Genomic DNA, 27,634 nt, shown 5'->3' with positions numbered 1-27,634 from the left:
AGATAAAGAAAAGAGAATAAGGTAGAGGGCGACAGGGGTGATCCATAGGGACGAAGGGAGGAAGAAAGGGAGCGAACTCATTCATTTCCACGTCGTGCCCTGTGTCCCGTGCGGGCTCGCTGTGCCGCGCCGGGGCTCGTCAGTGGACTAAGTCTCGCGCAGGCTTGGAGCACATCGCACGCTGCCACATTCTTCCACACGGCGAGATTTCGCGCCAGTGGCGGTCCGTTTCGCGCTCCTCCAAGCAAACGACAGTCGAAGGTCCAGCGGAGCATCACGGGCACCGAGTTCGCCGAGGAGCCACGCGAAAGACGCGCCGCATCTCCCGCCACACACACACACACACACACACACACACAGACACCAGGCAAGGACCATGGAGAGCGCAGGCAACGGCTCGGACGCGGGTTACCGGAGCCAACTCCCCGTGCTCTTCAACAGCAGCAGCCTCTGTGTGAACTTCACCGGCGGCAACAACAACACCTCGCGCTTGGCGGAGGTGGGATGCGACAGGGAGAGCGCACTGACCGGCCGCTTGGACGAAGACGACGCCAACCCGGTCATCATAGCGATTGTTATCACTGCCCTCTATTCCATAGTGTGCGCGGTGGGGCTGGTTGGAAACGTGCTGGTTATGTACATCATCGTCAGGTAAGACGGCAAAGTAGCCTACTCCCCCCAAAAAACCCACTGGTATGTGTGTGGAGGTGCTTCATCACAACCAGGCCGTTTACATTTACATTATAGACAAACTCTTATTCTTCACATGACAGCAAGTGAGAAATGGCTTATAACCTGTTGCTGCATACCCATGTGTGTGTTTTTCTGTGTGTGTGTGTTTGTGTGCGCGCGCGCGCAGTGTATGAGGCCCTGCACATAACGTTCGTGCGTAAAATGCCTCCAACCTCGCAGTGAGTTGCCCCCACTGCGCAGAAAGGGAGCAGAGTGTGGTGAGAGAGTGGGATACTGCACAAAAAAGCACGCTCCATATTTTATATTGCTACTGTCAATATCCCCAACAACAGAGGGATGTGTGTGTGTGTCTGTGTGTGTGTGTGTGTTGTGTGTGTGTTTGTTTGTGTGTTTCCATCCGTCTCTTCACCAACAATCACCCCGAAACTGAAAAATTGCTATTCCATGACTCTGCCAGTCCAACGTGAGTCTGCTAAACAAACACACTACGCACCACGAAGTTGCCGTTGTCCACACCGACGCAGTGGTTTCATTTTCATCCATTCAGCTAATGGCTGATTCTAAGTGTCATGTAAATGAGATGAGGCGGCCTTTAGTAGTTTTATAAAATGCACTTAAAATAAGCAGCTGGCAGACTGTTGGTTTCCTTAAAGTTAGCCCAACACACTCCGCTTCAGCATTTAGTTTGAGAAAAAGATATGTATAGACTAAGACTTACATTACATGCTCCAATGTGTGCATTTGGCTACCTATTATCATCAAAGTCCCTTTCGTGCCAAATGTGTCCAGCTAAAACATGGACATCTCATTTAATCAATATTTCACATTTTGACAAACTTTTATTCCCTTTTTTAAAATTCCAAGGAATATGGATTATTATTGTTTGATGAGCGGTGCACAAATGGGGGGGGGGGGGGATTGATAGTGTGCTACAAGAAGATTAAGAAGTGGATAATGGAGACAAAGAGGAGGTTTGTCCTTTTTTACTCTTGTTCACTTAATTGGAATGAAGGAGTCGGAGAATAGTGACCGAGCGAGATTTGTGAGGCCACTTCATCAGAGAAATAAGGGAAAAATGAGGAGGCGACTTCTCTATTTTCAAGTGCTTCTCTACTACAAGATGACATCGTTACGTTGTTACTCCTAGAACTCTCCTCTCAGGCGGTTTCCAGGGCAGGTGAGGTATGAAGCAAATGCTCATTTGCCAGACTGCACACATCATCCCCATCGTCCTGAGCACCAAAATAGTTTTGTTTTGCTCAAGAACGTGCACATCTTAAGAGGATGGTTCCTGCATCTCTGCTGTTTTTTTTCTTACCCCAATTTCTTTCGACATATCTGCCCCCCTGGCACGTACAGAGCAAATAAATGAAGTGGAAAAAGGAAGGAAGAGCACCGACCTGATGGAAGTCAAATCCCCCCTTTTAAAATATAAATTAGGATAAAGCAGGATTTTAAGGAAGTGATCTACTGTATGTCTGACACTGGCTGGTAGGGGTTCAATATTTATTATGTATGAGCTGCTACACAGGCTTGTAATATGTATTCTACAGTAGTTTGTCTACAAAGCAGATGATAGATGGTGAAGGGTATTGATGTCTCACATCCTTGGCTGTTTTGTGGGAACAGACTTAGGATGACCAACTCGTCCCCCTGCCACTCTCTGTCCTAATGAAATGGGCATCAGCGCTGATACTGACTGACAATCAAGGAGTTTGTGTGTGCACTAATTAAACTCCACGTCCCAGTCTCTCCACGTCATTTACATTCATCAGCGTCTTTATTTTTCTCTCTATCCCACCCCACCGGTCTCTTGTCTCCATCTCTCGTCAGTTTCAGAGTGAACAGCCATTAAGCCAATGACACAGTGGATATTTACTTGTAAATGGAAATGTAGTCTTGAACTCTCCATCCACATTTTACAGTCATGGCCTTGAACACAATTTTACGAGATTAAATAGTGACGGCAGTGGATGAGGGATGTTTTCCCCCTCACTGTCTGAGTAATGATGAACCTTAAAACCATAAACCTTTTTCTCTCTCACTCTTTATCTCTACGTCCGTTTGCTGTCTCACTTTCCCCCCCGTCTGCTCGCTCCCCACTTACATCCGCAAACTTCCCTTCAAACAAACACAACCAGCGATCTGCACACTCAATCGGAAAAATCAATCGCGGTTGAACAGAAACCATTGGGTTCCACAAGGAATATGTTGCCAGAGCAGAGTGCTTGCTGTTACCATGGAAACACTGGGAGGCGTTTTGATTGCACGGAGTGCAAAATGACCACCTTCCTCAACCCCTGCTTCCATCCCCCAATCCAGCTATAGAAGAGCTGCTGTACATCATGTTTGTAAAACCTTGGATGCTTTTTTTTTTTAGGGATGATTGAAAATCTGAACTGACTAGAATTGACTCAACCGCTGTAACACTGCTGCATGTAGCAACACAAGAAATGTGACGTGTGTAATCCTGTTGATCCTCCACATAAGGGACATTTTCCATGACCTAGCTCTTTGATGTCAAAGTAACTTTTAAACATCTGTGTCCCTGCTGTTTATGTGAGAATGTGAACCCAGTCGCATGAAATATGATGTTATGATGAGAGTCGACGGTATCTGAAACACAAGTGTAATGCCTAGATCCTCGTTATTTTCCGCCTGCGATGGATTTCTCCGAGCTGCCCCTGACTGACATGACAAACAGCGGGGACTCGGGCTGAGCTTCAAATAAGTAACTGTTAATGTGTTGTTGACACCCGGCAGCTGGGTTAGCGCTCAGCAGCAATTCACAGACCTTAAAGCCTTTTAAGCCCTACGTGGCAAATTTGGATTTGTGAATATGGGCTATAAAAATACAATCTAAAAATGTATGATTTCTATAGTGCTTATTAACTAATCCAAAAATGGGAAAATATTCCCAAATTTTAAGGATTGGGTCACATTTTTCAAGTCAACAGTGACATACTCATATGCACATTGAAAGGGTTATTGGTGACTGTAAATGTTTCTCCTGTTCATAAAGGCTGCTTCCAAAAGAATTAGAGTCTAAGCGATGGGGGACAGTGTCCGTATTGTTTTAAGACAGACTTGAAGAAATGTGCATCCTTTACCTTTATATTAAATGAAAAAGAGGTGCATTTATCAGGTTGTGATTGTTAACTCCAATTATCAGGAGGTGAGGTGAGTTGTGCAGGATGAAAGAGAATTGCTCCCCTTTCATTAACACAGATCAGTCACGTGGTAAACCAAGAAATAATGCATACAATTCAGTCCTCAGGATCTCTGACTTTATGTGAAATCCTCTCTTTTTGTATGGGTGTGAATGGCCACTTCGAAAGTCTAGAAACGAATTGTGTGTATTCATGACCATTCTCATGATAGATGAGACTCACGTGGCTGTTCACATGTAGAGGCTGACAGTCTACGAGCATGCAGCAGATTGTTTCAAATATACACAGAAGAGCCCTGGAGGTAAACCAACAGTATTCATTCTTCAAGCCTCCAGCGGAACAAAGCCTCCTGCCAACCCAGAATGACATCAGTCATATAGAGTTTCATTCCGCTGTGCATGTTTGTGCGTTGTGCAGAGTGCAGCACTTGGTGCATTCCTCTCTTACCTCTTCTCAGCCTGTAAACATTTGTACCTCTGACATCTGTTTTGAACCGCTGTACAGCGGTAATTGTGCAGCTATTGTTTACCATGGCCATGATCGCTGTTAACCAATGACAAGTGAACAGCTTGACATCTTTGGATTTTATACTGCAATTACTATGTTTGCTTTGGCACTAAATGAGTCGTAGGAAATGTATTCAGGGCCTAACCTCCGGCTTTCGCAACAATAAAACTATTAGCTCATACTTCTGATTAACTGCTTTACTTGTGCGTTCAGCACAAAGCTGCCTGAATTTTAGCAATCTGGATTTTTCTGCTCTGTTTCAGAAAAAGTATTTCTGTATGCCGCCGTCTGCAACAAGGTACACAGCATACTTTATTGTGAGGGAGACAATGATGTGTAGAGAACATGCAAAGAGGTGATTAGACCGTCCTGTGTCCATGAGTAATGTCCTTTTTAACACCAATGGACTCTGCTGGAGAATACCCGAAAGAATCGCAGAAAGGGGGGGAAATAAATAGAAGGAGAGAGGATTCTTGACCAGTTGTAGACCCTTAGCTGTGGAGACTGAAGATCTTTTTTTTTTTTGAGAAATGAAATGATAGTCTGTTACACGATGAGAAAGTTGGGGAGAGAGTGAAGGAAAGATGATTAACTAAAGAGGCGGATACAAAAGACAGATATGGTCTCCATCTCTACTTGATAATTGATGGGCCCTTTTGTCCTCCTGCCATTTACAAAGTGACTCACTCACTTACTGTTTAAAATGTCTCTGTACATCAAGTCTGGTATGTCAAAGTTTCAACAGTAGATCTGTATTGAAACTCATTGTAGTTTGGGAGCGACCTAACATTTTCACTGCTGTATACATTGCTTGGATGTGTATTAAAGACAGGGAACAGGGAGCCTTCTCTTCAGTAAATTAACCACAGTGTACATGAGTGACAAGCTGATAATCTCTTCTTGAGGTCCACGTTTCCATTGCCAACGTCACTTAGGATCTAGATTTTGGCCCAAATTAGCTCCCAATTTATTATTTGTCAGATTTCGCGGGAATGGAAAACAATTAAGAGAGTGAATCACAAGGAGAGGGCAGCGACCGCAAAACCTATGATCAGTTGTTGTTGAAAATGTGATTAATGTCACTGTGATCTATACAATATCAATTGGGTCCTAAAACATTTATTTCTGTCTTCATTTTTTTTTTCCCGAATCCCTACAAATGATTAGCAAATCAGTCAGAATGGCGGGAGGTAGTAGATATTTTTCCCTCATTTAGTCTGTAAAGGTGGACATGAAGCAGCCACAAAAACAGCAAGGCAAAAATTTGTTAGTGTGTCTGAGGTTTCTGTTCAGTTCCGTGGACGATTTGTATCAATTATCAAAGTGTTTGTACAACCTCTTTCATTATCGTGTACATGTATTGGAAGGGGGTTGTGTTACGCGTTCTGCGATTGATGATTAATTGTGCACCTCCTGAGTTTCCACCCCCTTTGTCTTGTCATTTTGTTCTCCTCCTCAGTATTAGTCAGGCCAGTCGGGCGCAGTCCAATATGTTACCTCTCACTATTGATGATGTATTTGTTAATGTTTCCTTCGGAAATAAGAAATTAAATTGTTAGCAGCATTTGTTTAGCTTTCAAGATGGTGTTGACACTCATTGCCAGTCCATCACAAAGGATAATCTGATAATGGGCGGGTTTTATACCATTACGCGGAGAGATGCGACTTTTATAAACAACCAACGCTGCGGCTGATGAATGAGCATTTGACTTAAGGTACCCGATATTTTTTGAATTCCTCCCACAAAAACGCAACACTCGTTCACAGACATCGTGGAATCATCATCACAGACATCTCCTCTCTGCTCTAGTCTGTTGACATTTTTTGTAGATCTATCCAATTGCGTCTGGGGGTCCCAGAGTAATAGGCATGTGAGTATTAGTCTGGCTACGCCAGGCTACCATAAACCCTTCCTGTCCCTCAATCAGTTTGTCCCTCAAACAAGTGCAGGGAAGAAACGATCCGTCTCTGGCTTCCCACCATGGTTGTCAGAGATTGAGATTAGGTTTTGTAGAAACAAAAGAAAAAATTCTAAAAATGGTATATGACAGACATGCATACCCTAATGATGGTTCAGAAGGAAGGAAAAACCCTCAGGAACATTTTGGATCAGATTAGCTAAATCTGATACCTGGGAAGTAGTCACTGATAATATCTTACTGGCAGTTTAGGAACAGAAATGCATTCCTTCTGCTATTTATGTCATTAGCACTCAGTTTGTTTAGATGATCTTGGATTCACTTTTATTGTCTTTGCTCAGTGTACAACTACTGAGACAACTAAATGCAGTTAGTATCTAACCAGAAGTGCAAAAAAGCAGTGTCTGTGAAGACTGCATGTGAGATTCATTGTGTAATTTTTCTAGCAATATGTGTTTGTGAATCATCAGTGTCTGTTTCTGTCTGACGTCCCAAAACAAACTCAGCCAAGCGGTTTGTCGTTCTGACTTGTTTTGCTTGATTTGTAACTGTTCAGTTTATCTTCTTTGTGGGTGTGTGAGTGTGTTTTGACTCACAAAGATCAGCAATATAATTTTGGGGTTTGGGGCAATGTTCATTTTATCATCCAATGAGAACTTCCAGGAAATAAGTGATGCAATTATGAAGATTCGAAGGCATTTTGCTATGTGGCAAGGTCACACACAGTCCTGTTTGATGACTGAAAAGCTAAATATCTCTTAAACCACATTTTACACTTTGATGAGAATCCATTGCCAGCCTCTCAACATGGCAGAATTATTTTGCACACCTACGACAAATAGAGCAACTCTGGTGATTTTAAAGGAATTGAGGAACCTACCTGAGAGGTTTGCATAGCAATATAAAGAGGGAGTGTTTGAGTGAGCATAAAGCAAACACGAGCGAAGAAGGGGCAATTTAGGGAAGTAAGTGGACAAGAGAAACGAGCCTAGATTTGCTGATAGCATCAAAGTAATTTCATACTAAAGCAATAAATACATAACCATAAAACATCCAACAGAATGTGTACTTTGGAGAAAGATGAGCGATATCTCCCAACCCTGCATGTCCTGTTGCCACCGTGTCCACCAGACCCTTGTGTCTTAGCCAAAACCCTGGTAGCTCCAGACAACTCCTGTATGTTCCAGGAGCCCTGGGCCTCTAGGAATGCCCCCTTTCTTTAAAGAGGTGTCGATATACCTGTTAATTAGGCGGAAGTCTGTCATCCTTCTGCATAGGATGGTGGAGAAGATCCTAACCTCCACACTGAGAAGTGAGATGGTGCTGAAGTGCTCCAGCTTAGTTGAGTTTTCGTCCTTGGGTATCCAGACTCCCCCCCATCGGCCTCTACTATTTCGTAACTGTTCTCCATTTGCCAAATCCCTTGCCTCATCTTCCAGAGGATTCTAAGGACCTATAAGCAGCGCATGTATACCTTATGGGGTAAACTCCACTGGGCCCTGGAGCTGAAGTGGATCTGGCTGCTGTAACCACCTATTGGACTTCCTTCCAGGTTGACTCTCTTTTGTTAAACTCCACCAAGGGGGCTGGAATGTCCAAAAGGGCACTCTCAGGACCCAGCACTTGCTCTCTGTTCAGGTCGCACAGGGTGATACGAAGGAAATTATCTACCTCTTCCTTTGAGCAGGCAGGTTAGTTGCTGAGCTTCTGCCCTAACAGCTGCTTCGTGTAGCTCAAGGGGTCAGCGCAGTTTTCTTCCTGTCTCTCTCTATCCTTTGTCTTCTGTGCCATTCAGCTCTGAGCAAGGGTTTCTTACTGATGATGTGGCAGTACTCAGTAAGCAGTGGTTTCTCCTCCATTCTGGTCCCGAATTGTTGGAATTCCCTGACAAAGATGTGCAAAAAGATGTACAATTTAAACTACATACTATACTGATAATGAGCAAATAGTTATTCATTCAATTAATTAATGGAGATGTTCCAACTTCATTTGATACTGACTACTCAGTTTATGCAGATTCCATGTATTCAAATATTGCATATAATATATATGCAAAAGTTTACAGTTGATCACGTTCTAATTTTATAATCATGTTCAGAGAGGAGTAATAGATCTTTCCATGTGATTGAGCAATTAAATCAATGTTGTGCTTGTTTGTTTGGTGAGATTGATCTACAGTTCATGTGTCTACCTCTTGAAGGTGCAGCTCTATAGTCAGCAGCACCAAACAATCTCAACTTACTGTACGTAGAGAGCTACTCACAGATAGCAATAAAAGTAATCTATAATTAAAACATATAACTATATACACGTATATTTACACACACACACACTTTCATATAATGTATAAATATTGAAGCTGGTGCAATCGCTGCAGCAAACAGTTTGTAAATATTTATACATTTGGTGGTATCCACTGCTAGATTTTAAAAAAAAATTTGGTCCACACAAACCTCTGCACCCTCCTTGCACTTTTCTCTCTCCATTTTGACGCTTTCACCTCATCCTTCCACAGATTCTTGCCTCCGAGCCACGGCTCATATAGAAATTTAACCAATAGGCCATGGTCCCTGCTTTATGGGCCGGTCGTTGGTCAAACAACGTTTTTCTTTTTCTTTTCTTTAAAAAAAAAAGAGATTATTTCGGCCCCAAAAGAACGTTCTCCCCCCAGTAAACCAGATCACCAGTCCAGCACTGGACTGGTGATCTGGCCTTGTTGCTTTGGCAACACTGACGACTCAGAGTAAACATCCCTGTCAGTATTATTTATGAAAGAGTCAAACATTGGCTGTAACCTTATCAGTTTCATCTCTGTCTCACGGATATTTGTATTTTGTTCCAAATGCCAAAACAAATCTACCTCAGTCCCATCCAGACCTCCATGCAAATAAAAATGTTTATACCTTTGAGATCTTCCAAATCTCAGATAGCCTGCATGACATTGCACTGTTCAATGCATATTATGCACAACATGTGGCTATAACATAATGCAACCACATTTAACTGCTTACAAAATAAAAAAGTATATAGGCAGAAAAGCCAAGAGGTACTTTAGCTCAACTAAAAAACTCTCATTCTTTTTGTTGTGTTAGTTTTCATCTCCGATGTCACAACAAGTAAAAATATGCATTATATCTGTGTAAAATTTTGTAACATTACTCGACCTTGTCAGTTGACATAGTTCTTTGGCATCTAAGGTTGCTGGTTCTTTTTTCTGTCAGCTTGTCAAAAAATTTATCTGTTTATCGCTGTGCATGGGGGGGTCACGCCAACACGGCAACAGTTTTAAATGATGCCTCCCACCTATAGGTGTGTGGAGTGTACCCGAGAGCAATTCTTACATTGTGCAGCTTTAATTTAAAAAGATATATGTTGCTTATTCCATTTTTAATATTACATGATTGTCTTTTTAGCTTATTACTTTTCAAGTGTTAGCCTTTTGTTGCTTCGAGCTCCCCTCAAGTGTCAACATAATGCATTTAAATACCTCTAAATGCTTTTATATCAGCGACAGAATAAAGGCTTCAGCCTGTCGAAACCAAACCATGTGCGGGTCCACTGTCCAACAGTCAATAAGCTTCCACTGCACCATATTATCAGCAGTGCCTATTCTAATGCCTTCCATTTACCTAAATGATTTCCAAGAGTTAGGACATGAGATGAATAGGTGTTATTAATTTACTTTTGTTTTTGGTTCCAAATTTCTGTTATTATTTTAACTTTTTTCACAGCTCCATCATTCTCAGGATCTTTTGATTCATGTGTCAAAGATTCAAAAGGAAAAAAATAAAAACAATAAGTGACCTTAACAGTATTAAAATCTTCAAATTCTTCATGCCTCTGAACACAAATCACTCTATAGTAGAGCTTAGTATGTTGCGTAAGCCTCAAGAGCTGTAATACATATTTTAACAAGCATTTTAATTATTTCAACTGTTAAATAAAACATATTACTTCAGCCCTAATGTTGTACCTTCAGAATCACATTGAATTACACTTGAATGATCCTCTTGAAGGCCTTGACAGCAGCTTGAGTCAGGCTGGATTCACAGCGACAACATCACCAGATACCAAAAGCTCATATTTATTCACTCTCCCAGGCGTCCTCCCCTTCAGACCGATTTCCATCCAGTCTGAAACTGGTTGGGCCAATCACAATCATTTATTAAAATGGAGCGGGTTCAATATGAGGACTGAGTGTCGCAGTGGAGAAGTCTGATGAATCTGTTATTGAAACAATATTAAATTATTACAAATTACAAATGCATAGTGAAAAATTGGTCTGCAAAGCCAGATTAATAGCTCTAAAGATGGCAGCGTTGGTTTGTTGATACACCACTTTGGACGAAACTGAAATATCTCAACAGCAATGGGATGGCTTGCCATGCAATTTTATTGAGGTATAACGCAATATTTACAGTACGACAATATAAACCTGCCAACCATCTTGACATTTTGCAGTGTTTCTGCTACGTTCATTTTGGTGGCCCGCCGCTGCAAAATTATTGCCGCTTCTGCAGAATTTTATGAAATGTCATGAAGTCCCAATTTAAAGACCCTGCGAGGGCGTTTTTGTTTGACACGACAAGACACAGCGATGGAGAGCTGTAGGGAACATGCCCACAAGGAGAAGGAGGCAGCGAGATAAGTAAGGACAGAGTAGTGTTACCGGTTACCTGTAACAAAAAGTTACATTTCGCTTCCGTTCCTAAAAAGTAAATGTTCGCTTTTAGGAACATTCCGTTCCTAAAAGACATATATATATATATATATATATATATATATATATATATACACACACATATATATAGATAAATATATATATATAGATAGATATTAATATACGTCACGCATCAACGTAACTGTGCCTGTGTTTTGATAGGAGCTAGCACTTGGCATTAATGCTAACGTCCGAGTGAAACATGGACTGAGTTAAAAGTCAAAAGTCTGCCTACAACAGAGAAAGGGACAACAAGGCAAAGTGCAGTACATGAGGGGCATTTATTAACTGCAAGTCGGGTCGCACCTCGATTTTTGGACGACTGACTTGTAGATGAATGAATGAAATTTATCAATCCCAATCTGTATCTGTAACACAACACACCTTACAAAATATTTCAAAAATATGAGAAATACAAATGTAAAAATATAAGAACTGCTAAATTATGCCACAATGAAGAATATAAATATAACGAATGTACATAATCATAGTGCAAGTGTGTAATCAGTTACCAGTAATGTGCATAAGAAGACGACATGACAGTGAAAATGTGCTGGGATTTGTGTTAAACACAGAGTCCAGAGTGTCTCTGTGAGACAGAGGTAAAGTGTTGTACAGAGTAATGGCTTGGGACAGGAAAGATTTTCCATAAGAACCGATATTAATAAGCTGGATCTGATTTTGGCCTTCCCCCGCTTCTGAAAAAAATCCTTTATTATTTATACTACGATTACAATTCATTTAATATGTAAGGGTAAATGAGGCCATTGTGAGCAATTTTGCAAATTATTGAGCAAATTTTCCAGAAATATAATAAATATTCAATTTTTTTGACTACATATAGTCTGTAAATTGATGTTTCCAATGTACTTTATCATGATATAGATATCTAAGATACCAATATCTTAACATTGTGAATTTCTATATATAGAGAATTTAAACTTCACATACATGCAATAAACAGAAAAATCTCCACTTCCGATTACTGCTCACTAAAGAAACAGATGCCCAGCAGTCAGACCCACACGCAGTCACACCCTGTGCACCTTAATACATCATGCTCTTCAGTGTGCATGGACAGTGTTATTGTCTGAGCCAGCGGCATACAGATGTCTGTTCACAGTACCGGCCTCTGTTTCTGCAACCAGGACTTAATGGTTTATCTGCACCCAGCAGCAACCCATGAATCATGCACAAGGCAACACATACATGGTCCAGCTTTGCTGCTTCATGATGAATTGTGTTTAGCTTTCTGTGTAACAAGAGTCATGAAAATGAATCTGCCTCTGTTCCAAATAGTTGACCACAAGTGTGTAGGTTTCATCTTGACGTTTGTTGAAATACGGCGACGAGACTGTTTTACTACAGTCTTGTTTCAAATATACACAAAGCACGTACTGGTAGCTTTAAATTCCCGCTAATATTATATGTCTCTTATTATCTGTTAGCATTCCAAAGTTATCATTAAAATATCAAAGGCAACAAGGGAAGGAAATGTATACTTAACACCAACTAACAATGAGCAAGAAATTAGCTAAAGTAAATCCAGTTTTATTTTCATTATTTAAATGTGTAAAAACTTTTTTGTTTTATTACAGTGCCATGAACAAAATTATACTAAACAGCAATTAACTGGTTGAGGTTTATTAAAATTATTTGTCAGAGACTGTGGCAGTTGAATGAAGAGTGGAACTAATATTCACTGGCTGATGTTGAACCCATTAGACATTATCAGTTTAAGGTAATGAAAGAACATCTATGAATAAATACAAACAAATGTTGAACCAAAACTTCACATTGCTCCAGTCCACACATACATGTATATTCTATATTCTAGCCTGTGGATGATGCAATAAAAGGTTTCTTGTCATTGGTTCATTAAATCTGACAGAAAACATAAAACCCAAGGAATTTTCCAACAAACTTTCCCTGACAGAAATGTTTTTCATCAGTTACAGAAAAAATACCTAATGGGATAATGGGTTCTAATTACAAACTCCTTAAACAACATTCACCCCATCATCATAGTCATCACAGCATGTGCAGTTTAAATTAAATGGGAGGCTTAGGCTTGGGGTCTCGAGGAATTCTCATCAAAAACATTTCACAGTCATCATGGCACAATTTGAAATACACCCACCAATTGTAAAGGTCAATCGGAAGAGCAGTTGTCCAGAAAATCAAGCGCAGACAGGAAAACAGTGATTCCTGGAATATGATTAAGATCTTACAATCTTGCCCAACATAAGATTGTCCCTTCCTTGGTCACAGTTGTTGCTATGGTGACGCATGAACCTCACATGTGAAAACAGACGGTGATCATTGAAATAACATTCAGGCACATGGCTCCATGCCGAGTTCAGTTTTCATGAAGAGGGAATACGCTGTGTGGGCAGAAAGCATTTTCTCTCATGTTTGGTCAACACATATGTGCTCTTGTCAGTCCCTGTCTTAATGTTTCTTTTGTCAAACCTGAAGGAAACAAGGTTTGTACAATATTTGCAGCCAAAAATAACTAGGCCACTCCTCATCCTTTGTTAATGAACAGCTGGGGTTAGTCTGGTTCATACCAATTACCCAGAGCAAGGACAGCCCCCAGACCCACCTCCGAGGCATCTGCCTGGACCACAAACTCATTACTAAAGTCGGGGGCCATGAGTACCGGTAGACGAATATAGCGTCCCTCTACCACACGTCCCCTTGTGATGCCACAGATTATATTTAAAATAGTTACAAACATTTCCCATCATATACAGTCAAGGATATAGAATATGATGAAGATAATTGCCCAAAATGTTTATGCTGTCCACTTTTCATTGTCATTCTGTTCCTTTTTTAAAGCCATTCTATTGGCATGGCATCAGGAATAGCAGTGGCAACTAGTGGGGCCAAATAAAGCACCTCAGATTTGGATTCAATGGGCCTCATGCAAGAACATTTTCGTATTCTTATCCTAAATTTCTCTTACATTTGTTTGTACCGTGAGTTCGTATGAACAGGCCAGGCCGGATTCATCAAAGCTTCTATCTTCAGAAAAGTGTGTAAATTTACGTGATGGGCAAAAATGCTGAATGCCAACTGTGCGTAGGGCTGGTCGATAAAACGATAAACATAATAATCACAAAATAACTTTTCCTCCGATAGAATCGAGCCACACAGCCAATGATAATGAGAATAGTGCCGTGCTGAACCAATCATGTGGCTGGAATAGAGTTACTGTCACGTTCGGTTGACGCACACAGCAGAGGGTAGCAGAAGCAGCCGGCAGCAGCTCACGTATTAATGTTTGGGCTACTGCCGTCGTGCACATCAGTCCGAGGCTCAAAAGACGAGGACATTGTTTGAAAGAAGCATCCGAGGAATTTGGTGGTGTGGAGATATTTTGGCTGTTTGAAGTCCGACAAGAAGTGCGCTGCAAACTGGCTGGAAAGCATTTAGCAGTTGCAGCAGTTGTATTCATACAACTGCATTATAGGGCAGCAATTGTTTAATGTTCTACAGTAAATTTGTCATGTTCAACTTCTGAAAAAAAAAAAATAATAATATTAAAACCAAAATTAACTTTGGTTTAAATATTATAATATCTTTACATCTCACAACCTTTAAGCTTGACAGAAATAGTGATTTGATTCATATCGTGATATATATCGATATCGATCAATATGAAAAAAATTATCTTGATAAGATTTGTTTCCATATTGGCATGGCCCACCTGTGCAGGAGGATAGCAAATTAGCATAATAATGTAATGGCTGTGGCTCGTATTGATTTTGTGACATTAGGCAAGACACTTAACCTTAAATGGGCTCTGATGGTTCTTTCGGCAAGTGTATGAATGTGACGGAAAAAGCGTATTAAATAGCAGCGCTGTGTGAGTGTATGTTAATAGGGAATGTGACTTGTCCTGTAAAGCGCTTCGAGTGGTCAATAAAACTAGAGAAGCTCTGGAATCATCGTATGCACGATTTAAGAACAAATCTGTTTGTATGAATGGTTCTTGCATGAGGCCCATGAGATGGAGGAAATTTGGTGACATCCAGGATTTGATGGCAGAAGGCCAAAACAGTACTTGGGAAATATTATCATTGGATTTGTTAGATGGTTTGCTTTGAAGTTTGGTACAGATACTAGGAATGCCCTGAAGTTAAATCCTAATGACTTTGGTGTTTCCTTGACATTTCCTCTATAACCACCATTAATCCTGTAGAATAGCACCACCATCAGGTACAAATTTGTGACTTTTCTTGTAGCGCCACCAGCAGGTGTCCAATACTTAATTTAACACTTAATTTAAATTGCCTCAGCTGTACTTAATGTTTTTTGATAATTTGTCAATAATCAGCATGTTAGCCTTGTGTTTTTTGTGCCAGTTAATAAGCTGACATTAGCATTTAGCACAAATGGTCCATTAAGTGCTTTAAGTTGTACTTTTACCTAGGTTCTGATTAGCTTGTGTGAGAACACGCTACGCTTTTTTAAACTAAGCCCTAAGACGTTTTGCCGCGATTGTCTTGCTGAATGTGTTTGCTGGTACCACTCCAGCAAGTTCTCTATGACTATATTACAGTGGATTTTTTTTTTTTATCATTAAGCATATTCTCAATTTCAGATTGGTTGGATCCTTGCAGAAAACCTTCTCTTGATATCACAACTATGTGCCAGAATTTAAAAAGTCAAGTGTCAGCAACATTTAATGCTTCTTTGGCAGCCTAGCTAGAGGTTATTGTAATTTGCTCCCTCACTAATTTGTCATACAGTTTTTACATAGAACATGTCAGAGTTTATATTATAATTGTATTTTTGCTCAAATGACTACATCAAATACTGTTGAATTTTTGTATATTATAGAATAAATCATCAAATCAAATCTTAACTGGCCTACTTGTTAAAAGCGTATCCGTGGAAATGTTTTCCAATGAGGAAATTAACAGCACTGAAAAAGCTGGGCATCTGCGTATGTCTCAAACGATGTGGATGTTTGAATAATGCATCATTGAGAACCTCCCAGAGAATAGGTTGACGTTTCTGTTATTTTTAACTGTTAGCCCCCCCCCCCCCCCCCCACACACACACACACACATACACACAGCGCCCCATCCAGCCCTCCAGGTGGAAACAACATAATGGGTTGATGGAAGGCTATGAATTATACAAGATTTCACTGGAAGGACTGTTTTGGATGATTTTAAGGTCCATTACTGCGGCCTCTGAGCTCCAGTGATCCAAGAAAAGACCAAGTCCAAGTGGTTAAGATGAAGATGGAACAATACCTCTCATCGAGAGTTATTTATTCTCAGAAAAAGCAGCGTATTGAAGTTTTTCTCTTTGCAGATGGTTAACACTGTCTGGTCTCACTGTGGCTTCACCAGCACTTGTTAATCTTCTCAGTATCAGGCCGACAGTTTGTTGTAAATATTTCTTTTCCTTTTATGGCTTTTCTTAGTTTCCTTGTGCTAGTGTGTGTGTGTGTATGTGTGTGTGTGTGTTTTGTTAGGATTCAGTCCAGAGAAATACAGGTTAGGTTAACTGGTGACTGATTGCCGACCTTTCAGGCTGCCCTTCCCCCAATGTGAGCTGAGATTGATTCCAGCACCCATAGCTAATGGATGGATGCATTATATTTTACATGAAATGTCAATTTTCTTATCTACTCCATCTTTCTTACATTATGAACAGAGCTTTTGTTGTCTCATCAGATTTTTATTCCCAGAGGAGATGCCCTTCACAGGAGAGCTCTATCCTCTTTTTGAATGATGCTTATCAAAATTGCTGCTATCATGAATCTTACTCTGTATGGAGTATTTTTATGTGTTTGATTTCCTCAGTAAATATCCATTTTATAACTCTAAGCTTACAATTAATACATCAGTTGCAGCACATAAAGGTGTTTTCAATTTGATAAAATACCTGCTGGTGGGTAGCTCTCGCAGGAAACCCTGTCTCCTAGAAATGAAGTGATTTGCAACACCAAAAATGTTGTATAAACGTATATTCTGCGTTCACTAACAGAATATACTGTATTTGATTTGTTAACCTTCATTAAACTGTTATGATTTCTCACAAAGTGACATTTAACCAAAACCATTTTCCCTAACTTGAACTAAATTTAACATATCCACCCATGACTCAGGGCTCGAAAGTCAGCTTCCCTACGAGTTTTCATTTTGTAACACTTCCTTTGCTCTAAAAAACATGGCCACAAAACAAGAACATTTCCCTCAAAAGGTCAAAGAATGAAATATATCTCAGAGTCTGAGTTTATACTGTCATCTCAAAATCCAAGTAAAATGCAGAGACACTGGCTTGGAGCAAGATGAACAGTTTTGTTTATGTTGTGTATAACTTGGAAAAACCATCTAATACATCAACAACAATCGATGTGATAGTGTGCACAGTGCCAGAAAATGTTTACCTTGAATTGTTAATGCTATTGTATAATTGCTGATTCTGCAAATTTAAAAATGAATGATCTTAAATTTGAAAAACAAAGACATGTCAATATAATGTAATGAAAAGATAATGACAATGAATGATCGTTGTGGCGTCAACTCAAGGGCAAATAATAAATGAAAGCTACAAAATTTAAAAAACATTAATTAAGGTGAATGAGGCCATTCACCTCCAAACAGCATACTGTACGTAAGAAGGCCTCAGCCATATACAACACAAGCTGTCATCTGCAGACAGTCTCAAGTCAATAAGGGGATGTTGGAAATTACCTGCAGCTCCAGTGCAGTCCTCAGTGTGGGGTGACAGCTTTTTCCGCATCTCGAGGCGTCTCGTTGGTCCCCGTGCAAATAAAGCCTGAAATAACAAACCCACTAAGCTGTCAGTGTTAAAGTTAATAAGGATTAAATGAACTAACTGTCATCTCTGGTTGTTAAGAGGATTTTTGGATTATTGAGGCGGCTGCTGGAATGAGAAAGAAAGTAAATTGCCTTGCCGGTCGACTGACTGGGTTTGATAAAGTGAAGGCCACTGGGTGTAATGCGTCATTGTCACTTTGCGAATCTATGTGAATTAGATGTCATTACAGCAGTGTTTGTCTAGTGCGGCAACAGTACAATTACTGTAGTGCTTTGTAAATGAAATGAAAGGACTAGTCATACATTTTGGGAAATATGCATTTTCTCTTTCTTTCTTTTTTCTGGCAGAGAATTAGACGAGAAGATGTGTACCACTCTGACATATATCAGCTACAGCCAGCTGCACCTCTAAAGAATGGTTGCTTGTCTCTATATGTAAGCCCTGCATGTGATGGGCAGGCGCCATGTCTTGGAGGGACGTTGGCCTCACTATAGAGACGGTGGTTGTTTGTTCTGGGCCACTCTAGAAATATGGCAGTGCAACATGGTGGACTCCTTGGAAGAGGCCCCGCCCCTGAAGGGGTCATTCTTAGGTAGTGACCTGGAAAATACTGTTAATAACATGTTAAATATAGTATTTTCCACATGTGCACCTGGAGATGTGTTCATCATAAAAATGACTGGATTATAATCATTGTTTCTTAAATATTTCAGTTGGTTCTTTGGTCCGTCCAAGATAAATCATTTTAGATCTTTTTGATGTGATCCAGCCGTCCTCACAGAAAACTCTAAATATAGTAAATGTCTTTTCTGACAAGAACTCTAAACAGTTGAGTCATTTCAAATCATCTGTGTTCCGTCCTCCTCTCTCTGTGCTAATGGATCCATGTCTTTTTTTCTGTTTTCTGTAAACACTATCCTCCATTTTCTTTGAACTTCCATTTGTCCCTTCTCAAATTTTCCACTATATTGATTGAAAGAACATTTTTGTGATGTACTTCAAAAGACATCATCCTCCACATCCTGTGATTACCCTTCATTCAGATGACCGCAAGCTACCCAAGGATAGACTACTTTGCCCTTTCAGTGTATATGCTGAAAAGTGAACATGACGTATTTATGCAACTTTAATTGAGCTTTTCATAGTAATTCAAACAAAAAAGCAATTTTTTCCATCTTCAAATTCGGGTTAAGGGGTTGGTTTTGTTTTTTAAAAAGCTGTTGAAATGCAGAATGAAATATACAAAACCTCAAATAGTTCAGCTGTACAAAACTAACGGGAAGGAATTTGTGGAATTTACATTTACATTTCAATAAATATATCTGTGCAACCAAATCTGCATTTTATGATCTGTAGACAGCCTTAAGAGAGTCGTTCCTTTGTGATATATCCTGGGGTTTACCACTGTAGGCAGCTCCTTAAACTGAGCCTTTAGGGCTTATCAAAGAAAAATAATTATATTACAAATTTTGCTCATAGCTGACACAAGGGAACTGAATTATTCACATAGCATCCCAGGATACTTACTTACTAATGCAGCACCTTCTGCCATGATTGTTGCTATGAATTGAAACTGTTAGAATATTAAGATTACTTTAATTTCCATATGGACACTCAACTTTTATGTGCTGCGAACAGCCCAATTTTTCAGCTTGGTGAAAAAGCATTTTTTCATATAATCCAGGGGGCTTTAAAATTGCCCATTTATTTGATAAGTAAGATATTATTCTCAGAAACTCATAAAGGAGCACATTATCCTTCAGTTTATCTGGAAAAATTCAGAGACATCAACAGTATCAAAATCCCATTATGTGGTAAAGAGGCAAGGAAGATCGTTTCAAAATGCCATTTCGTTTTTAGCATACCGTTTACAGGAAGTGGTGTGAATCTTCATATAAATAGATGATTGGAATCAGTGGAGAGGCACATACATGTGAATGATCTGAGTCCGCTCTTTGCTTCTTCTCCATGAGCTTCCCCCTCTTTTTGTCATGAATCTACTTCCAGGGTCCTATTGTCTCATAATATATCAATGCTGTTCGTACAGGTACACTAAAATGAAGACAGCCACCAACATCTATATCTTTAATCTGGCTCTGGCTGACGCCCTGGTCACCAGCACGCTACCGTTCCAAAGCGTCAACTATCTGATGGGGACCTGGCCGTTTGGGGACATGCTCTGCAAGATGGCGATGTCCATCGACTACTACAACATGTTCACCTCTATCTTCACTCTCACCACCATGAGCATCGACCGCTATGTTGCTGTGTGCCACCCCGTCAAAGCGCTGGACTTCAGGACACCCCGCAACGCCAAGATTGTCAATGTCTGCAACTGGATTCTCTCCTCCGCCATTGGGTTGCCCGTTATGTTCATGGCCTCCACTGCTGCCACTTGTAAGCATGAACAACACGTGCACCATTGTTCCTGATAGCTGCTGAGTACAACACTCCAACACTCAAATGCTTTTACTGTAAATGGAGCAATTGTTTTTTGGAAGCTGTATAAAAGACCTCCCATCATTCAGTATGCATTGTATACACGCATACATGCGTTAAAGCCTTTATGATAACACAAGGAGCAACCATGAATGAAAGAACTGGAGGAGTTCTCCATTAACAAATACAAACACAAAAGGTAGTAAAACATATGGAATTGATTCTTTGCATTTTCCGCATCATGTACCCCGGCAGGCTCCCTAAAAGGAGACAACCCAGAAGAGTTGTAATGTGTAATTGCACAAAATAACTGTATCGAATGCTTTAGGCCTGGCTGGATGTCCAACGTAACTGCACAGTCAAGAAACAAGGAGACAATTTTCATCTTTGCAGAAAAAATGTATTATCTCAATAGATGGACACAGCCACAAACAAGGTAAACATAGACTGCATGAACACATCAAATACATTTATGATAAGCACCATTTGTCCATTAGGTGGCAACGATACTAGAGAGGTGTCTTTGGGGATGTTTTGCCCCTTTACTAGAGATGTGAAATACGAGGAGAGTGAGGGGACGTGACAGGCGGCAAATGGGCAGACCTAGAGTGGAAACACTGAGGTTCATGGTGGGCATCTTAAGTGCGAGGCAATCAGTACACCATTCATTTGATCTCCCGGCACTGCATTAAACCTGTTTGCCACTTTTGGTGACATTTTCCCTATGCGTTCTTTAAGTTCTTTAAGCAGAAAATGACTTTGGGACATTAGCGCGTTAGTCACACACGTGATGAGACAAGGATCTATGGTTGGGGCCGTGTTGTAGGGCCACAAAACGATAAGAGATTGCAACATGATTGATTGTATAGTAGATTAATATTTCCGTTAACCCTTCGAACCCTAACCCTGACCGAAACCATACACCCATCCTGAACCGTAACCCGAACCTGAACCAGATTGAAGTTAAATGCAGCATTTAAATGCTTCTGTTTGCTTTTGTATGAATTGTAAATTCAAAGAAAATTTATGAAAGGTTACGTCGCTGTCCGCCATCTTTAGAACTCCAGGAGACATGACAATACGAATGGCAAAGCATGAACCAATGAATGAGCTCATTCTTAACGCGTTGCCGGCCTCAGACGTACCTCGAGACAAGGCTGCTCCAAAATGGCTGACGGAAAAAAATATAGCAACTAACTGGTGAAGAAACTGGCCCAGATATTTCTCTCAGGAATGGATAGTGATCTTAAACCAATCAGCTGGACACAAACATTAAAGGAAAAATTAAAAAGAATCACAGAGCATTCAGGAATGGAAATAATTCCTAACCCTACTCTATTTCCCTAAATACGATTGCTGCGCAAGACTACATTCTGTTGCATTGTGTACAACCAGGTGAAAAAAAAACATTTCAGAGGAATGCAGTTCACCTGTTAGTCAAGACCTGTTCATAGAGTCAATAGAAATTGAACTACTCAAGTGCATGTAATGCATGGTTGACCTGTAAACATGTACAGTAAGTGTGTCTCCTCCTCACCCTGCACAGCCTCCAATATTGTTGACTGCAAGCTGATTTTCCCCCACCCATCCTGGTACTGGGACACCCTGCTGAAGATCTGTGTGTTCATCTTTGCCTTCATCATGCCTGTCCTCATCATCACCGTCTGCTACGGCCTCATGATCCTGCGGCTCAAGAGTGTGCGCATGCTGTCCGGGTCCCAGGTGAAGAAAAAACTCTCCTCTTCTCTCTGCCTCTTGAGTCTCTCCCCTGTACCTCTCCTCTCACCCCCCAACCATCTTCTCCCCACCATTAACTCATCCTTCCAAATGCATTTTCTAATTCAACCTTTTTCAATCCTCCTCCACCTTCTCAACCTCCACTATAACTTCCTTGTCTTATCCTTCTCTTTCCTACTTCAATCTTTAGTACACTTCATCCTTTTTGTTTGTACTTCTTCCTGTTTCCTCCCACTTTTCCCCGGCACTAAACTACTTACCTCCTTCACACAGGAGAAGGACAGGAACCTGCGTCGGATCACGCGCATGGTCCTGGTGGTGGTCGCTGTCTTCATTGTCTGCTGGACACCCATTCACATCTTTGTCATCATCACAACTCTCATCGACATCCCCAGCTCCACGCTCCAGACTATCACCTGGCACTTCTGCATCGCCCTGGGCTACACCAACAGGTACACTGTAGTACTGAATCTATTAGTTCTAAGCCTTCAGGAATTACAATTCAGACCAATCATTTTAGTTATATTCAAAATATTATTTGTTTGTATTGTGCTGAGGGCATTTTTATTCTTTCTCCAGTAATAGAACAATTTATCTCAGCTATATTATCTCAAAGATGTTTGAAATGAAAAATACTGATTTTGTGTTACTTACAGCATATAAAAGCCTGATTAAATATACATTACTAGAGGCAGACCGATTTGTATTTTTTTTGGCAGATGGCGATACCGATACTAGGAAGTAAAAAAAAATCTCATGTTGATTAAATAGTAATAATCTGTAGTTCACAGGAGAGAATCTGTGCTCAAAGTTAAAAAGATGCTAATAAACAATAGTATTTGAATTTAAATACTTCCTTTGCAATAATTCTACATTAAATCCATAATTTTAAATTTAATTATCCATTATTACAAACTTCCGTCTTAGGAAAAGAAAATGCGATTAATCGCGATAAATCCCAGCAAATTGTGCGATTAATTAGTGAATTTCTTTTATCGATTGACAGCACTAATATATATATATATATATATATATATATATATATATATGTATGTATGTATATATATATATATATGTGTGTGTGTGTGTATATATATATATATATATATATGATTCCTAAGATGGTGTTAATTGAGGCTTGATATTTTTCAGGTTAACAATTAACTTTATAATCTATAACTCTTAATAAAAAGAAAATACAAATACAACAAAATATAAAGCTATATATTAAACTTGAATTAACACATTTTTTTTAAACTACAAATATTAACATAAATGCACATCTTTCCTGCAATGTTTATTCTGCGAAATCAAAGTTTACCAGTCGATATAACTGGCCAACCGATCATACTCTTTAGGTAACAGAAATATTACAGGGGGAAAAATAGAAGCAAATGGTAGATCATTTTTTATTATGTGCATTTGTTGGTACGTGTTTTTGTACAATGACTAGTAGTTCTCACACCCCTAATCAGACTGTATATAAAGGTGAAAACTATATTGCTGATTTTATGGGGAAGCTGATTTTCTATTGTTAAACTTGACCTTGGTTTTGGCCCCCTACAGCAGTCTGAACCCGGTTCTTTACGGCTACCTGGATGAAAACTTCAAGCGTTGTTTCCGTGAGTTCTGCACCCCGAGTCCCTCCGTGCTGGAGATACAGAACTCGTCCCGGACCGGAGCCACTAGCCGCAAGCTCCCACAGCGGGATCACAACAGTGCAAACACTGGAGAAAGGTCCAATCAACAGGTAATTGTGTCCGTGTACATATACCGGTACTTGGATTGTTTAAAGGCATATTTACTAAGATCTGTTCCTCTATTACAGTAAATGTAAAGCCACAACAGCCAGTGAGCCAGAAGATGAAGTAAATAAGATGTTGTGTGCAGATTTTTTTCACTAGTTGTTGCATGCTCGCTGATTCCCGCCTTGACGAGACGGCGCTACAGTGGGTTACCACTGTCACTTCCTCGCTGCGAGAAGGTTGCGGGTTCGAACCTGACCTGTGTGGGGTTTGCATGCTCTCCACATGTCGACTTGTGTTGTCTCTGGGTACTCCCGGGTCCAAAGACAAGTAGGTTAGGTTAATTGGTGACTCTCAACTTGCCCATAGGTGTGAATATGGCCGTGCGTGTCAGCCCAGTGATGGACTGGCGACCTGCCAAGCGAGTACCCCGCCTCCAACCCAATATCAGTTGGGATCTGGCTTCAGACCCTCACAATGAATTTTTTTTTCATAATGTTAGGGTACATATACAGTTAAACTAATGTGTGCGTAGCATACAATAAACATTCTTTTACCTCTTGTTACTCCTCTCCTTAGGTATGACTAGCCTTGGAGGGGTCGTCGGTGGACTCTCGCTGTTGTGACGATCTCAACTCTGAGGTCACACAGGTCACCACAGGGCTCTGACCTCACACACACACGCACACACGCACACACACACACACACACACACACAGGGCAGAAGTCTCTTACTTAAACAGATACGTACATGGGTCAAACTAGACAAGAAATAGTCTATGACCTCCTAATTGAAGAAGCTGTTAAATTGTACATTAAATCTACTAAAACTTTACACATTTTTGGGATTATCATTGTTACCAAAATGTAGACTATTCAATTCAATTTCAATTCAATTTTAATTGTATAGCGCCAAATCACAACGCACTGTACACTATCTCCAGGCACTTTACCAAGTAAGGTCCACTCTAGACAGAATACAGTATGTGCAGTACACATGGACACATTGACTGATCTATAAAAGCCGTGTTCACAAGCCCCTAATGTGATGATGTTCTGTTCTGCCTGCAGTGCTGCCTCATTGAACTAATCGTCGTGTCACAACCTTCATCTTATCATTTATTCTCTTGACTGTTTTTGTCTTACGTTTGCTGATTTGTCTTTCCTGACAGTTTTCTTTCTTAACCATTCGCACATGTGACAGGACAAAGGTTATAAAGGCTCTGTGACTCTCACACAAAGGCATAAGAGGACAAAAGGGACTTTCATAGACACTCCAACTGTGCTTTTCATCCTTCTTTTATAAGGATGCAACTATTCTCCATTGACTTATCTGCATGGCACCATTCTTGTCTTGACCACTTCAAGAGGATTGACAGAGTACAACTGTGCTCTCTCTTCTCAACCCACCTAACCCGTCATTTACTGTCCTCTCTGTCTGCATCCTTTCCGTTAATTTCCTTTCCCTTCTACTTTGTCTCTGTAAATACGTTCTCTACCCGGTTGCTGGACTTGCCAGCAAGTTGACAGACAGTAGAGCATTGAATGTTCCTCTCTGTTGAATTTTCTGAATGTACATAAAAGAGACCAGTTGTGTTTTTCACTCTGGATCCTTGCGCTGAACTGTGGATCCTCAAACCAGCAAAGAAGGCACATCAGCCCATTTGCACAGCGGACACAGCGTCCTGTTGTGGCATATAGTATGGACATATGGTTCCATCAGTGTAACGACGCCTTAACAGCCATTGCTGCGGATGAGGGGTTTTAATGAAGTAATTCCTTCTCTGAAAAATGACTCAGATGAGCCAGGCAGGATTGTATTTTGTTATATTTAGAATTGCTCGTGCTTATGTGTTGTGCTGTATGCTCTACTTGTCAGTTGCCTTTTTGGGAGCTTGATATCCTCTGCACCAGTATCTTTTTTCTAAAGGTCTGTGAAGATTTCAATTTTAAATTGGCAGAAAGTGGACCAGAATGTCATTCTGCTTCTGAATATAAATATTGTCAATATCAAATCTGCCCTGTTAACTGAAGAGGTATATGTTAATCAGAGGACAATGTGTATAAAAACTTAAATTGTGAATATGAAAATGTATACCAAGTTGAACCTTGATAACTGTTTCACACCCATCATAAGTGTCAGGTTTTTCAGTTAATTATTAACAACACAAAGTAGATGGTTATTATTTCAAGTCAGCCACCAGCTACAATGACAAAATAAAGAAATATTGTCCAAATTGTCTTCTGATTTAAAAATGACTTATCACAAACATAGCAGCAGGACTTCTATCAAGTCAATGCATCACGTGTGCAGAGGAAAATAACATGGTGTACTGGTATGGAGGGAAGAAACAACGATGCTTCATCATCTTCCCACACTTTGATGCTGTAGGCTACATAAACTTATGAATCAAGTTTTCTGTAGATTTATGAGGCAGCGAGCTCATACAGCTACAGTGAGCCCAAAGACTTCTGTCAGTAACTACAAGCTACATACACTGTCTAACAAAAGGTGACATTTGGCATTCATGTGCTATGTATAATTCAGTGTCACAATATGCTCTTTGAGGTAAATTTATATAAAATGAATCCAATGCTATCATTGATCCAGTGTACTCATATAATTTGCTTGTTTACATGACTTATGCCTCAACCATGACTTTTTGAAATGGCCTTTTCTTGTCTATCTAATGTACAGTAATAAGTAATTTGTATTTCATGACTTGCATGCTGTAACACGTCATATATAATTTAACATATACTACATATAACTGTTCATCAGTGCATTGTCTGTGGAATAAAATGTCATTCTAGATTTAACTTTTTTACTTTTTCTTGCATCTCAATAAGGTATCCCCTGCATACGTGTCTTCCTTTCTCAACCTGAGACACAATGCACAGCGCGTCTTGGAAGAGATGAGGAGCACAAATAAATATGAATTATGAGGACATGTGGACTATCATTACAAAATCCAGCAATCATCACTAAGAGGCTGTCCGCCCCCCCCCCCCCCCCCCCCCCCCCCCCCCCCCCCCCCCCGCCCCCATCAATCACTTGTTACTTCCTGGAACTATAATTTGATCCCAAATGCTGTAATGTAAAAATTCATTATTGTGACATTTGGTGATCCTCATTTTTCAGCCCTAAAGAGCTGCGTCAGGTCAGTGTGTGTATGTTTGGCTACAACCCCCACCGTCCTGATAAGCCATAATGTACCGGTGAGCAATGCATGCACAAAAACGATGACCCTACAAATAGTATAACTCAACATGTACCTGCACTTGTGTTTAGAGGAGTTAATATGTTACCCTATGGAGATGGTGATCAGTGATGTCATTATACGGAGTTTGGAGGACAAGTGGATGTAGTGAAAGTCCCACTGTTGTTGTGTAGTAATACATGGCGAAGTACGCTTGAAAAAAAACTAAAGTGGACTTTTGTAAGGCCGGACAGTTCAAGGGCTGAGAAAGTGAGGGAACAATTCTGTACACTCCTGTAATCTTAGCAGGCACCGACTCTGAGGGTGCGTGGGCTTGTGTGTCTGCGTGCCTTCAACTCTAGCTTGTCATGTATGGGGCTGTCGAGAAGCCAAGCATTATCTTATTGGAGTTGTCAGCGTGATTGGTCCTGTCATAATGATTATTATCAAGTGGCTTCCAACGTCCCCTTTTCTTAATGAACTTCTGCTCTCAAACAGACCTGATGCTGTAGAGCTGCCCTTGTTTGTACAGAAAGCTAATCAGCCCAACCAGACTTCACCGACACCCAGCCTCCTGTTCCAAAGGCCAAGTCTCAGTCTTGAGGAGGAAAATCTGGGTTTGTACCAGAAGAGTGAAGAACATCTTACAGATATGTGATCCTGTGGCCCATGTCTTTCTCCTGTATGGAACCTTGAT

General features: G+C 40.4%; 1 protein-coding gene across 1 annotated transcript; it reads left to right on the top strand.

Annotated features, from left to right (window-relative positions):
- On the top strand, nt 1–26,557 carry oprm1 (opioid receptor, mu 1). The gene is made up of 6 exons (XM_035606939.2): nt 1–651; nt 19,864–20,213; nt 21,802–21,977; nt 22,266–22,444; nt 23,559–23,742; nt 24,317–26,557. The coding sequence occupies exons 1-6, from the start codon at nt 377–379 to the stop codon at nt 24,320–24,322; spliced, it is 1,170 nt and encodes a 389-aa protein (XP_035462832.1). The 5' UTR covers nt 1–376; the 3' UTR covers nt 24,323–26,557.
- The last annotated feature ends 1,077 nt before the right edge of the window (nt 26,558–27,634 follow it).

The sequence above is a fragment of the Scophthalmus maximus genome, chromosome 10 (assembly GCF_022379125.1).
Source record: "Scophthalmus maximus strain ysfricsl-2021 chromosome 10, ASM2237912v1, whole genome shotgun sequence".
NCBI classification, from domain to species: domain Eukaryota; kingdom Metazoa; phylum Chordata; class Actinopteri; order Pleuronectiformes; family Scophthalmidae; genus Scophthalmus; species Scophthalmus maximus.
The sequence above is the reverse complement of the archived record's forward strand: the minus strand, read 5'-3'. Positions and strand labels throughout refer to the sequence as shown.

What these genes read in the sequence shown, in the direction of transcription:
- oprm1 (XM_035606939.2), top strand. Translation starts at nt 377, where the DNA reads ATGGAGAGCGCAGGCAACGGCTCGGACGCGGGTTACCGGAGCCAACTC. An exon ending in GTTATGTACATCATCGTCAG is followed by an intron (nt 652 to 19,863) that starts GTAAGACGGCAA and finishes CTGTTCGTACAG; the next exon opens with GTACACTAAAATGAAGACAG. An exon ending in GGCCTCCACTGCTGCCACTT is followed by an intron (nt 20,214 to 21,801) that starts GTAAGCATGAAC and finishes CACCCTGCACAG; the next exon opens with CCTCCAATATTGTTGACTGC.